At 47.4% G+C, this 13,023-nt stretch overlaps 1 protein-coding gene across 1 annotated transcript; it reads right to left on the bottom strand.

Moving 5' to 3' along the window:
- Nucleotides 1-1,095: 1,095 nt before the first annotated feature.
- On the bottom strand, nt 1,096-12,961 carry Coq9 (coenzyme Q9). Its single transcript, XM_069992370.1, has 9 exons — nt 12,877-12,961; nt 9,429-9,594; nt 8,427-8,562; nt 5,391-5,533; nt 5,049-5,133; nt 4,038-4,142; nt 2,379-2,534; nt 2,008-2,061; nt 1,096-1,695 (listed from the first exon to the last, which is right to left on the bottom strand). The coding sequence occupies exons 1-9, from the start codon at nt 12,944-12,946 to the stop codon at nt 1,660-1,662; spliced, it is 951 nt and encodes a 316-aa protein (XP_069848471.1). The 5' UTR covers nt 12,947-12,961; the 3' UTR covers nt 1,096-1,659.
- Between the last annotated feature and the right edge of the window lie 62 nt (nt 12,962-13,023).

The raw sequence follows: 13,023 nt of genomic DNA, 5'->3' as shown, positions 1-13,023 counted from the left end.
GGAAAAGATCAAAGTGCTCTTTGAGGCTTCATTTACAGTGCTATGGAGTTGTGGAGGGTGGGAGCTCATGTCTCCATTCCTAGTGCCTGACAATGTGTGCTGTCACATACGTTAAACATGAACATTTTTAAGAATTACCCCAGTCCCTTACATAGACTAGACAGGCTTAAATGGACTTCAAAAAGTGGTAGCTGTTTACCCACAGGAAAGCAGCCTTTACGTAGAACATAGCAGAAACTACTTTTGGGGGGCAGAAAGGTCACCAGAGAATGAAGAGTTTGCTGGAGCAAGGAATGACATCTCTTCCTGACTAGAGTAAGTGCTCAGAGGGGCCCTTGCTCCACCCATGCCTCTCAGTACTAACAAATTACTCTGCTGACTGTAAGATGGGTGCTATGAAGGACAAAGGAGATGGCAATGGAATGGACTAACTACTGCAAGAACTTCACAGGGCTTAGAGGCACATGTCAGTGGAAAGCCCACATGAAGAAACCTGAGCTCTGATTAACTCCTGATTTGCCCAGGGTGATTTTGCTGACTTAGGCAGACAGCAATGCAGAAGACAGAGATGCAGAGGTCCAGAGTGGGGCCAGGTAGGGTAAAGGCTGACAAAAATCATTAAAGCTGAAGAAAGAATCATGATGGAAGTGGAGGTGTGATGCAAGTAATAGAGCATCAGCTTTGAAAGAAAAAGCCAAGTGAGAGCACATGGCCCAGAGTTCAAGAGTATGATACTAGCACGCATGCACACACACACACACACACACACACACACACACACACACACACACACACACACACACACACACACACACACACACACACACACACACACACACACACACACACACACACACACACACACACACGAGCTAACAGACTGGGAAAGACCCTGCTACCATCACTTGGTTGGCTGGAAAATCTTGTTGCCTTTTTTCCTGTAGGTTTTGGCAGCACCAGGACTAGAGCTCAAGGCAGATGGCCAAGGCCAGATAATGAGAAGCATATGTGTCTGTTCTGTCATGTATGATTTGTGGGCCTTATACAGCTCAGAGGCTAGATATTCCTCACCTCTGAGAAACTACAACAGGAAACTGCTTCAAATATATTTATTATTTTTACAGATTCATTCATTGTACATATTCTAAATACAGTAACACTCCCACAACGCATCACTGTCCACCCAGCAGGCACCCACCTCAGGCGAGGCAGCTTTCTAAGGGGATGTGCAGGTGTAGCATCTCAGGACAATAGCAAGGAACTTGTGTGCACCCAAGCCTATGTTCTGCTGGGGATGGGCTGCCACCTTGTGGTGGCATTGGACCTGGTGCCTGGTTGCCCCACCAACTACTTGTAAGACTAAGACATGATCAAGGTAAGACCGTGAGGGAGGTGCTGTTTCTGTGGCTTGAGTGCTCAGATGAGAGCATCCCTCAGGCTTCACAAGACCAGATGGGTAGCAGGAACTGAAGAAGTGGCCCAGTTCCAGGCCAGAGTTGTGTCAGGTGCCTGATGGTTTCCTAGTGGCTGTGGAGTGACTCCAGAGTCCTTCAGTGTGTTTTCATGAACATCTGGTTCCATGGACGATACTTACTTATCAAAGCTCTTTAAATCTAGCTGCTTATTTTCTTCCAGGAACTCAGGCTGACATCTATCCTTTCACCGGCGCTGGTTCAGACCTGTTAGGTTCTTGAGCTGGTACAAGAATGGTAACAGAGAGAGCGTGTGAGGCCTCACCTCAGGGTCTTCAGAGGGTAAGACTGGGGTTCTCATGGAGGCAGGCATGGCTAAGAGAGGTTCTGGACACACCAGGGGCCTGGAGTCAATGTTGTTCCCTGACACCAGTAATGAAAAGAAGTAGGCATTTGGGATCAAGACTGCAGCTAAATCGGTGTCTGTCTTATTATCAGCTTTCAGTTGAAGGTTACAAACTCTGTGGAGTCAGTGATGCATGCTAGAAATGGCACCGGGCCTGAGTGGGGTGGTAGATGGGTGGGCAGTACTCACCGTCACTGCTGCACCCATGAGTCCTTGAACCAGTGCCTCTCCAGTGGACTTTACCTAGAAGGAATGTGAGTGAGGTTTCCCTGAGTCCCCATGATGAAACCAAAGGTGGCGCAGATGGACAGTGAGAAAGCCCATGAGTCCAGACAAGTGGAATCTAGATGACCCAACGGATGGGGGAGGAGCCTAGGACAATAGTCACACCTGGGCAAAGCATGACCCTTCAGAAAACAACAGCCAGCCTTCTCGGGAAGGCCCCTAGACTGTAGGCTAAGGCCAACAGGGAGCACAGGAACAACTAGGTGACCAGTTGTGTACCTGAGAGACAGGGGAGCTGATTGAAGAGAGTTCCCAAACTGCTGGCCCCCAACTACCTGCTTGGCAGTGTGGCCCACGTTCATGGCATCATTAATCCGGTTTTCCAGGAAGCGCCAAGTGTCCTCGAAGTCTGGGGATGAGTCCTGCATCATCACCAGCTCTGTTGTGTTGTAGATGCCAGCCAGCACAGCACGACGAGTATACCAGTTAAACTGTAGAGACACCCACCAAGGATGAGGGCTGACTACTGCTCGGTGGGTCTGGAGAATTCTGGGTAATTCCCACCCAACACTTTGGGGACTCTGAGGATCCCTTCTGATGTTTTCTTTCCGTCACAGATCCATATGGCCCTCTGGGTAACATTACTGTCCTCAACTTGTCTAGGCATCAGCATTGCCTATGAAGTTTAAAACTAAAACTCGGCTGAATGATGTATGCCTATAATAGGCTGGCTCAAGGCCAGCCTATGCTACACTGAAAGACCCTGTCTAAAATAAAAATAAAGAAATAAACAAATGGCTGGAAGCATGACTTAAATGCTAGAGCACTTAACCAGCAAGTATGAGAACCTGATTTCAAGTCCTACTAGCACCAAAAAAAAAAAAAAAAAAAGTGAACTGCTGTGTGTAACCCTTTCTAGTTGTGTTAGTGGGCCTGAATTATGTGCCAGGAAGCGGTCACTCCACTCAGGAACTGTTAGTGAAGAACTGTCTTTGGATACCTGAATCCAGTTATGACCAAGCCTTAGTGTGCTTGCCAGTAGAGTGGGGCCTGAGGCAGGGTTAGAAGCAGGGCATAACACCTGGGCAGAGCTGAGAGTTCAAGTCCCTGGTGACTTCTGCCAGTCCTGGCAAACTACTCTTCAGAGGAGTGGCTTGTCTGCTTGTTTTATTCCTTTCATTTCTCTGCTTTCTAATTTTGTTTCCTTAAGATCTCACACTGAGGAAGTTTATTAAAGCACTTTGTTCTAAGTGTGCTGGGACTATCAGTGTGCCTCCTCTCCTAATCCCACAAAGAACTACCTTTTAATTTCCTTTAGGAAAGTATACTTGGTTTTTTAATTTCCCACCAGTAATATGGTAACATTAACAAGTCATATCTTTCCTGGTGCCTGTTTGAAGGAGCTTACTGATCTTCAGCAAAGCAGGCCAAGATGAGTGGGAGAAGCAATGGGTACCTTCATGGCATCTCCCTGTAACCCCCAAAAAATCAGTTTCAGCAAAGACAGACACCGAGGAATTCTGCAGAATCTCCATCTTAGAAGATTGAGGGGAAAAATGGTTATAAAAAGCAATCCAAGGGCTGGGAAGGTGGCTCAGTGGTAGAGCACTTGCCTTGCATGCATGAGGCCCTGGGTTCGATTCCTCAGCACCACATAAGCAAAAAGAAAAAAGCCAGAAGTGGCGCTGTGGCTCAAGTGGTAGAGTGCTAGCCTTGAGCTGAAGAGCTGAGGGACAGTCCCAGGCCCAGAGTTCAGGCCCCACAACCGGACCCCCCCCCCAAAAAAAAGCAACCACAAGTTGATGCTCAGTGCTGGTCTCTAAGTACCTAGATCCTACTCTGGCCAAGGAGGGGCCTTCCTCACAGCTTGGATGGGAATGACACCGCAGACTCCTGCAAAGGTTTCTGATAAAAGCCATTTCACAATGGCTTTCTGGAAAAATGTTTCACCCAAGCCGTCCTGGGGGTCCTGTGGGCCTGCAGGCAACACTCACATCTGTAGACTGGTCCCCAGCGTAGTGCCACATGTCATCCACCATGCTGGTGAGCAGATTCAGGCTGGGCGGGATGTTGTGAGGGAGCAGGAGGATGCTGAGGGCCTGTGGAGAGAGGATAGAGGGACAGGTACTGCACACAGGTAACAGGTAACAAGCACACAGTAGGCTTGCAAAGTGCATGGAGACAGCTGTAGTTGATTTGTTTCCTTCAGCTCACACTAGTGATAGCATCAGTCAGAGGCCCTCCTGCTCTGCCTGGACAAGGCCTTGCCATTTTAACTCTTGAATCCACTGCTGTGACTCACAGAGCTGTTCAGAGGGCCCTGGTCTGGCCTGGAAGCTGCCCAGAAGGCTGTGCTGAATCAGGACAACAGCAAGGGCCCAATAATGTGCTGCTAGGGATTAAACCCAGGTACACAACTGTCCTGGCTTCATACCCAGGCCTGGGCTAGGCAGGCCATGGGGCTGGAATGGTGGCCACCTGACATTACACACTCAGTAGTCTTCCAGCTGGACCGATGACACATCATTTCTGATGTGCTTTTTGACTCTGTACTTTACAACTTGGAGAATGGCCCACACTGACAGGCTTTGAGAGAGGAAAAAAGAAGCTTCAGAAAAAGGGCTGCAGTCCTTGGAATGAGCATGCCTTCTCCAAGTACTGTGCCGGCAATATGACAAGCAGTCCCAGTTCCCGAGATCTGGAACACAATAGGGCTATTATTGAGGTAAGGGTGGCCAATTGAATCCTCTTACTATACTAACCTCCTTCATTCTTCCTGTGGAAGGCCTGGGGTCACCCCCAGGCCACTCACATCAAAGCACTGAGACCCAGAGGGTTCAGTGTTGCTCTCTCTGGGGCTCCCAACCTCCTGAGTGTACAGAGCTTTCCTGGGTCTATGGAGTACGAGCTAACTTCCCAGCAGCATAAGGTCCTCTGAGTGGCAGGTGCTGAGAATGAGAAACGCTACTATTTCTGTTGCTTTGGGGCCTGGAAGTGGTCTCTACCCGGGGCCAGTGCTCAATGTACGGGATCAGCATTCTCAGTCTGGTTTCCACTGCATCCCTCAGGAACTGGTCTGTCTTCCTCTTCCTGGAAGAGGGAAAAGAAAACAGTGTGTCTCTAGATCAAAGGCAGGGACTTGGGGCTACACTGCATATCAGCCCAGGGAAAAGGTCATCCTAAAGAAATCTGTCAGGACTGGCTGTTGGGCTTCAGAACCATCTGAGAAGCAAAGTTGGTAATCACTCTTTTGGCTCTGCTTGATTTGGCTCCTGGGGACAGCTGCTAGATTCAGGGACCCTAGTTAGTCCTTGCTGCCCCCTAAGAGATAATACCACAGGACTTACTCTGCCTGGCCCAGTTGTACCAGCTTCTGCTCCTCTTCTAGCACTCGGGTAAGCCGGGCATTGCACTGGGTCACAAAGTGCAGAATCAGCTCACTGCCATCCTTCCCGAACATGCTGGCTGCTGCACTGGAGAGTCCCAGGGACTACAAAAGGCAGAGGACACAGGGCAGTGGGGCCTGGTAAAGCAGCTGCTTCCTGTCTGGCCTTGTCCATCACAGGGGACTGCTCTACAGTGCACCCTCACTCTTCAGACCACCAGTCTCTCATATCCCGTCCAGCCTTTGGTACATAGAGGGTGAGTTAACCACTGGCTCAGAATGGGCATAGGACAGGACCTAATGCTTTCTTTCCAGTGTCCTGTAGTTTTAGTTTTGCATAAAAACCTCTCTGAAAAGGAAGCCGGGACAAGGAAGCAGAGCATTGTGGGGAGATGGTTCTGGAAGCACAGCCTTGGAACACTACCAGAGCTGTTAAGACACTTGTCACTGAATGAGTTAAAACACTCCTTTTCTTGCACAGATCAGTTAAGAGTTAAGGTGTGGCACTTGCACCTAGATCCCCAACTAATATGACAGGGCTAGGGGAAGCACCCGCAAGCCCTTTCCTGAACCGTTCTCTCTACCTGATCTCTTGGAAATGAGGCCTGCCCATCTCTGCCTTTCTCTTTCTCTCTCTCTTTTTTGGTGGACCTGGAACAGTGCATGTATATTATTTGCTCAATAAATAATGAGCAAAATTTTAAAACATCAAAAAGCTGATGGAGCCGGGCACTGGTGGCTCACACCTGATCCTAGCTACTTAGGAGGCTGAGATCTGAGAATCATGGTTTGAAGCCAGCCTGAGCAGAAAAGTCCCCATGAGACTCTCATCTCCAATTAACACTCAAAAACTTGAAGTTTGGTTCAAGTGGTAGAGCACTATCTTTGAGCACAAAGAGGCTCAGAGACAGTGCCCAGGCCCTGAGTTCAAGCCCTACAACCAACAATAACAAAAAAAAGCTGATGGTAGTATCTTTGGTGTATCATAGATTTTTTTTTCTTTTGGTGGTACTGAGGATCAAACCCATCCTTTCAATTTGCAGTGAGCATTGGTGTGAAAGTTTACACATCCCACTCACATGACTTCCCTTGTGGGGTAGTGAAAAGACAAGCGACTGTGAAATTGAAGTGAAGCACAAGCTGGCCCATGGTCTAAAGTGCCAGCAGCAGGTTGGGATGGGAGACAAGACTGTAATTTCCTGTCTATCCTTGAGAACTTCTTACAGGGCAACTCCACACTGTGGCCTACAGGGGAGCTGAATGCTTACTCTATAACAGCAATCTCTTCTAAAACAGAATAACAGTAACTTGCTGAGAGAAATAAATCCAAAATTCTTGAGGGTGTTTCAAACATCATCTTATTAATTTTAAGACATACATATATATATATTTCCCAGTATGAACTAGGAGCTGGTGGCTCCTAGCAACTCAGGAGGCTGAGATTTGAGGATGGTGGTTTGAAGTTAACCTGAGTTAACCTGAGCATAAATCTGAGCTGAGAGCTTGCGATCTTGAGTTCAAGCCCCAGTCGCAGCACAAGCAAGCACACACAAACACACATACACAGACCAGTAAGATTCAGAAAATTCATCATACCTCATACCTTAATGGGCAGCATTTTTCTTTTTTATTGATGCATTAAAATAGTGGCTCAAGCTGGGCACCAGTGTCTCACATCTGTAATCCTAGCCACTTAGGAGGCTTAGTTTCTGAGGACTGAGGTTCAAAGCCAGCCTGAGCAACAAAGCCTGTGAGACTGTTATCTCTGATTAAATCAGAAAACTGGAAGCAGTGCTATGGCTCAAAGTGGTAGAGTACTAGCTAGTTTTGAGTAAAAAGAGCCCAGGGACAGTACCTAGTCCCTGAGTTCAAGCCCCATGACTGACAAAAATAATTAACAATTAAAAAATAGTTGCTCCAGGGACTAGGAATGTAGCTTAATGGTAGAGTGCTTGCCTAGCACGCATGAAGCCCTGGGTTCAATTCCTCAGTACCACATAAACAGAAAAGGCTGGAAGTGGTGCTTATGGCTCAAGTGGTAGTGTGCTAGCCTTGAGCAAAAGCTCGGGGACAGTGCCCAGGCCCTGAGTTCAAGCCCCAGGACTGGCAAAAAAAAAAAAAAAAAAAAGTGGCTCCAGCTAGACATGTGGTGCATACTTCTAATCACAGTATTTGAGAGGCTGAGGCAGGAAAACTTCAAACACAAGGCTAGCCTGAGCTAATACTGAGACCCTGTTTTAAATGACTAAAGTTCTTATTTTGCTGTTGTTGTTGGTTATGAGGCTTGAACTCTGGGCCTGAGCTCTTTAGCTGAAGGCGAGCACTCTACTACTTAAGCCACAGTGCCACTTCTGGTTTTCTGGTGGTTAATTGGAGATAAGAGTCTCATGGACTTTCCTGCCCGGGCTGGCTTTGAACTGTGATCCTCAGATCTCGGCCTCCTGAGTAGCTAGGATTACAGGTATGAGCTACTGGTGCCCAGCCAAAAGTTTTTTTTTTTTTTTTTTTTTTTTTAATACAGAGCCTCTTATAAACAATGGCATTTCAGGAAGTGGCGCTGTAGCTCAAGTGGTAGAGTGCTAGCCTTGAGCTGAAGAGCTGAGGGACAGCGCCCAGGCCCAGAGTTCAAGCCCCACGACCGACAAAAAAAAAAAAGGCATTTCAGAATCAAAATATGTCAATTTTGATCACAGACAATTCTTGCCTAATAGGTGTTCTTAGAACATGACTCTCAAGAACCAACTCCACAGCACAATAATTTAGAAACAGGCTGGGCAGGTGGTACATACCTGTACTGCCCATTCATGGGCTACATAGTAAGAACCTGTCTCAATACCCCTCCTCCTCCAAAAAAGATCTATTCCATTATAATGGGGAGAAAGAAAAAAAAAATCCTGGACAATCCTGTAGCTATGTGGGGCTTTGACTAGGCTATAAGAATGCATAAGGCCTTTAGCTTCCTACGACTCCAGGCAGCCCTTCCCTCATCAATACACACCTTGGCTCCTTCGGCAATGGCCTCTGCCGTCCAGCCATGGATGGGTACGAACTCCAGGGCTGCTGTCAGGATGCGGTGCTGCAGCTGGTCCTCACTCTCATAGTCCTCCTCCTCCTCTCCGCTCTGCTCTGTGTACCTGGGACATCAGACAGCCACCTCACTTCTGGTGTGCTCACCAGAGGCCAGAGCCCTGCCTCTCTTCTATGCCAATGTGATGTGGTAATGGCAGGAGGTGGAAGTCTAGTTACCTCCCCCTCTGGCATCAGGGAAGGCATGCTGTGGCTGAGCACTTATGATGTGAAGACAATGGGCCACACACCTGGGCTGTAGTTTACAGCTCAGCTCAGAGGCTTTACCTGGGCTGTCCCAAATTGTAACTGCCTACCAGGGCACAGAGCAGATCCTCAAAATATACTTGTTAATTTTTTTCTGAAAGTACTAGGGTTTGAACTAAGAAAATATTTGTTGAAATAAAAAACTTTAATTAGGAAACCAGAAAAATGAATATTCTACTTACACACATCAGCATTCAATTTCCAGTGGCAAGATTAATAAAAAAAAAAAAAAAAAAACTAAACCTAATGGAAATCTGAATTAATACCTTTCTGAAAGGTTAAGTTGACCCCACCTGTGTAACACCAATTTAAATGTGCAAATCTTTCTCATATGTACTACTGAGTGAAAAAACAGGTTCTGGAACAGTGTTGAGTGTCATTAAGCATTTATTATATACACAGATAAGTATGAAATATGTTTACAGAAACATCAAAGAGGCAAAAATGTTAGCCAAGTTTTCTGCGAGTGTGATTTTAGATAATTCTGCTTTATTTTTGTGAACTTGGGTATATTGCTGGGATAGTTCAGAATATTAAAAACAAAGGTACCTTTCCAACAGCCTTAGGAAGGAAGAAAAATGAGGGGTGAAGAGAGAACTGTTGGGAAACAGACACACCCGAGCATGCAAAGTGGCAGAAATGGTTGCTCTGGAGTCCAGGTGCCTACCTGGGGGGTGGATGAGGAGACTCTGAATCAGGTCTTCCTGCCCCCTGTGTCTCAGAATGCTGCTGAGAATAGGAGGAGGAAGGCTGCTGCTTCTGCTCTTCTGAAGACTTGAGCGCCACAGAAGCATGGAAGGCCCGTGGCACCAGAGGTTGTCGGCAGCGGGACACTGAAACATAAACTATGTTGTCAGTCAGAGACACCAGAGGAGACCCTTTGAGACCCAGAGGATGGCATTACAATGGGGAGGGTATCCTGGGAACTGGTGGCTCATGGCTATAATCCTAGTTGCTCAGGAGGCTGAGATCTGAGGATCATGGTTCAAAGCCAGAGAAGGCAGGAAAGTCCATGAGGCTCTTATCTCCAATTAACAACCAGAAAATTGGAACTAGTGCTGTGACTCAAAGTGGTAGAGTGCTAGCCTTGAGCGAAAAAGCTCAGGGGCAGTGCCCAGGCCCTGAGTTCAAGCCCCACAACCAACCCCATTTTAAGTTAATTAACTAATTTAAAGACCAATGGGAAAGAAGACAGAGGCTCCTCTGGAACACTCAGCCAAGTGTTGGGCCCTACACAGAAACCTTAAGTCAGATATGGCAGCAAGGGTAGTGAACCAAAGAATAAAAGAACAATCTAGCCTCTTGGTCCATTTTGTCTCGTGATTGCCAACTATGTGGAATTGGGCAAACCATTCTCTCAACGTGCAGATTTGGAAATCCACCAATTTAGGATAATAATCTGCACTTGCTCAAGGAGAATGTGAAGCCCAAGGAGTAGAAAATGTCACATACTTATAAGAACAGAGGTATAAGGAGGAGTTGAATTCAACATGTCAGTTTACAAGTGAAATGCATCTTGATCAACATTATCCTTTCCATCATTTGGGATGGTTATTATTTTGAGACAGGGTCTCATTATGCCCCTTAGGCTGGCCTTAAACTCAGGATTCTCATGCCTTAGCCAGATTACAGTTATGCCCTACCAAAGCTGGCTTTTTATTGTTGTTGGTCAGTTGCAGGGCTTGAATTCAGCTATCCCTGAGCTCTTCTGCTCAAGGCTAGTGCTCTAATACTGAGCCACAGCTCTACTTCTGGCTTTTGCGTGGTTAATTAGAGATAAGAGTCTCACAGGGAGTTTTCTGCCCTGGCTGGCTTCAAACCTGGATCTTCAGATCTCAGCCTCCTGAGTAGCTAGGATTACAGTTATAAGCCACTGGTACCTGGCTACCTAACCAGTTCCTTCTTCAAGTGGACACCTTACTGCAACAGTGAATGAAATCCATCCTTACCATTTTAACTATTGTCTGTCTTGATCTGTCACAGCTTTAGTTTTTGTTGCCCTGTAGTATTCCATTAAAAAACATTACTATTTTTGTTGACAGTACTTGCTGTTCAATGTTTAGCCATGATAAATAAGATGCTATGATTGTATTTGTACTTTTTTTTTTTTTTGCCAGTCCTGGGGCTTGACTCAGGGCCTGGGCACGGTTCCTGAACTTCTTTTTCCTCAAGGCTAGCTAGTACTCTACCACTTGAGCCACAGCGCCACTTTCGGCTTTTTCTGTTTGTGTGGTACTGAGGAATCGAACCCAGGGCTTTATGCATGCTAGGCAAGCATTCTACCACTAAGCCACATTCCCATCCTTGTACATGTTTTTGTAGACATATGCTTTCATTGCTTTTGGGTAAATACTTAAGAGTGGATCTACTAGGTCTACTTCTACTAAATATATTTATTCTGGAATTCTTTGTAAACACAACAAAAAAAGGTACTCCATTAAAAAATAAATAGACCCTCGTGTGGTAACTCCACAATTAGGAGATTCATGAATATGTGGCCAACTCTGGCTACATAGTCAGTTTTAGGCTAGCATGGGTGACATATAGTGAGACACTGCCTCAAAGAACAAACACAAGACAACACACAAAGTATATAGAATAACTCAGGAAGAGAGAGAGAGAGAGAGAGAGAGAGAGAGAGAGAGAGAGAGAGAGAGAGAGAGAGAGAGAGAGAGAGTGTGTGTGTGTGTGTGTGTGTGTGTGTGTGTGTGTGTGTGTGTGTGTGTGTGTGTGTGTGTGTGTGTGTGTGTGTGTGTGTGTGTGTGTGTGTGTGTGTGTGTGTGTGTGTGTGTGTGATGGGGCTTGAACTCAGGACCTAGGCACTATCCCTGAGCAGGTTTTTTTGCTCAAGGCTAGTGCTCTAACTTTGAGTCACAGATCCACTTTCAGTTTTTTAGTGGTTAATGGGAGAGAAGTCTCAGACTTTCCTGCCCAAGCTGGCTTTGAACCTTGATCTGCAGATTTCAGCTAGGATTACAGGTTGAGCCACTAGTGCTGACTAGGAACAATGATTTTTGTAAGAGCCCGGAGCATGGATTAAGTAGTAGACCACCTGCCAGACAAGCAGAGATCTGGAGTTCAAACTCCAGGACCACAAAAAATACATATATACACAAATCAATAAAACAGAACAGCATTATAAGAGCAACCTGTATATCTTGGTATATGTAAAGAAAAAGTGGAGGAGATATCTCAAAGTATGACCACAAAACCCGTGCATTTCATGAGAAAATCGGAGTTGAAATGCAAGAGAATGACATTCATATAGGAGTCCACATATTATTACAGTGTATTTGCGGAAGATGGTGTTTTTAATTTATAATAATACAGTTCTCTCTTTAATCTGGATAGCCAGATGCAGAAATTAAAACACAGCAGGGCTGGAGAGAGCACGGTGGCTTATGCCTATAGGACAGGGGTCCAGGCCAGCCTATGGGGACCAAACCCCATCTTAACAAAGAAGCCGGGGGCCTGTGACCCCTAGTAGGCGAGAGGTGTAAGTGGGAAGGAAAGTAAGACGACTGCGGTCCGTGGCCTCCTGGAACAAAAGGACGGCGAGACCCTATCTGAAAAATAACTCAAGTGGAAATGGGTTGGGGACTTGGCTCAAGTGCTGGAAGCTGCGGGCCTGAGTTCAAATCCCCGTTCTGTCAAAAACCAACAAACTAGACATAGGGCCCCAATAGTGGCACACTAATGTTGCTAAGTGAGTGACGCTGCGGGAAAACGCCTGGCTTTGGGAAAACAATAGAACTGGCCGCCCGGGCGTGAGCTGCCACGGTCCCTGGGTGACCCCGGCCCGGGCACCAAGAGAATGGGGCCAAGACTGCGGGTTCCACGACCCAGGGGCTCGGTGACCTTGGATGTCCGGCTCCTCACCGAGACTCCGTTAACAGGCCTCGCCCGTGCCCCCGCCCCGCACTGCCCGCGGGCAGACAGCAAAGCCGGCCGAAGGAACGGCTAGCGATGCCAGCTGTTCCACACCGATGCCCTTCACTTCACCTTGCCCGCGGGCCGCCGCCACCGGGGCCTCTTCCGCCCCGCACCCAGCCTCGGTCGACCTCGCGCCCCTCCCGGCATACGCTCCCCGCTCCCAAGCTCGGCCGCCCCCTCACCGGGTAGGCACCGCAGCGGCAGGAGCCTCCAGCCCGCCCGGCCCAGCACGCCAGACACCGCTGCCGCCATCTTGGAAGCGGGCACGTACGCTGACGCTCCCCGACGCGACGGGCAGCGTCGGAACGTCATGCGGCACTTCCGCCCTG

This window comes from Dipodomys merriami, unplaced genomic scaffold (assembly GCF_024711535.1).
Source record: "Dipodomys merriami isolate MVZ:Mamm:240054 unplaced genomic scaffold, mDipMer1.0.p SCAF_41, whole genome shotgun sequence".
Taxonomy (NCBI): Eukaryota; Metazoa; Chordata; class Mammalia; order Rodentia; family Heteromyidae; genus Dipodomys; species Dipodomys merriami.
The sequence above is the reverse complement of the archived record's forward strand: the minus strand, read 5'-3'. Positions and strand labels throughout refer to the sequence as shown.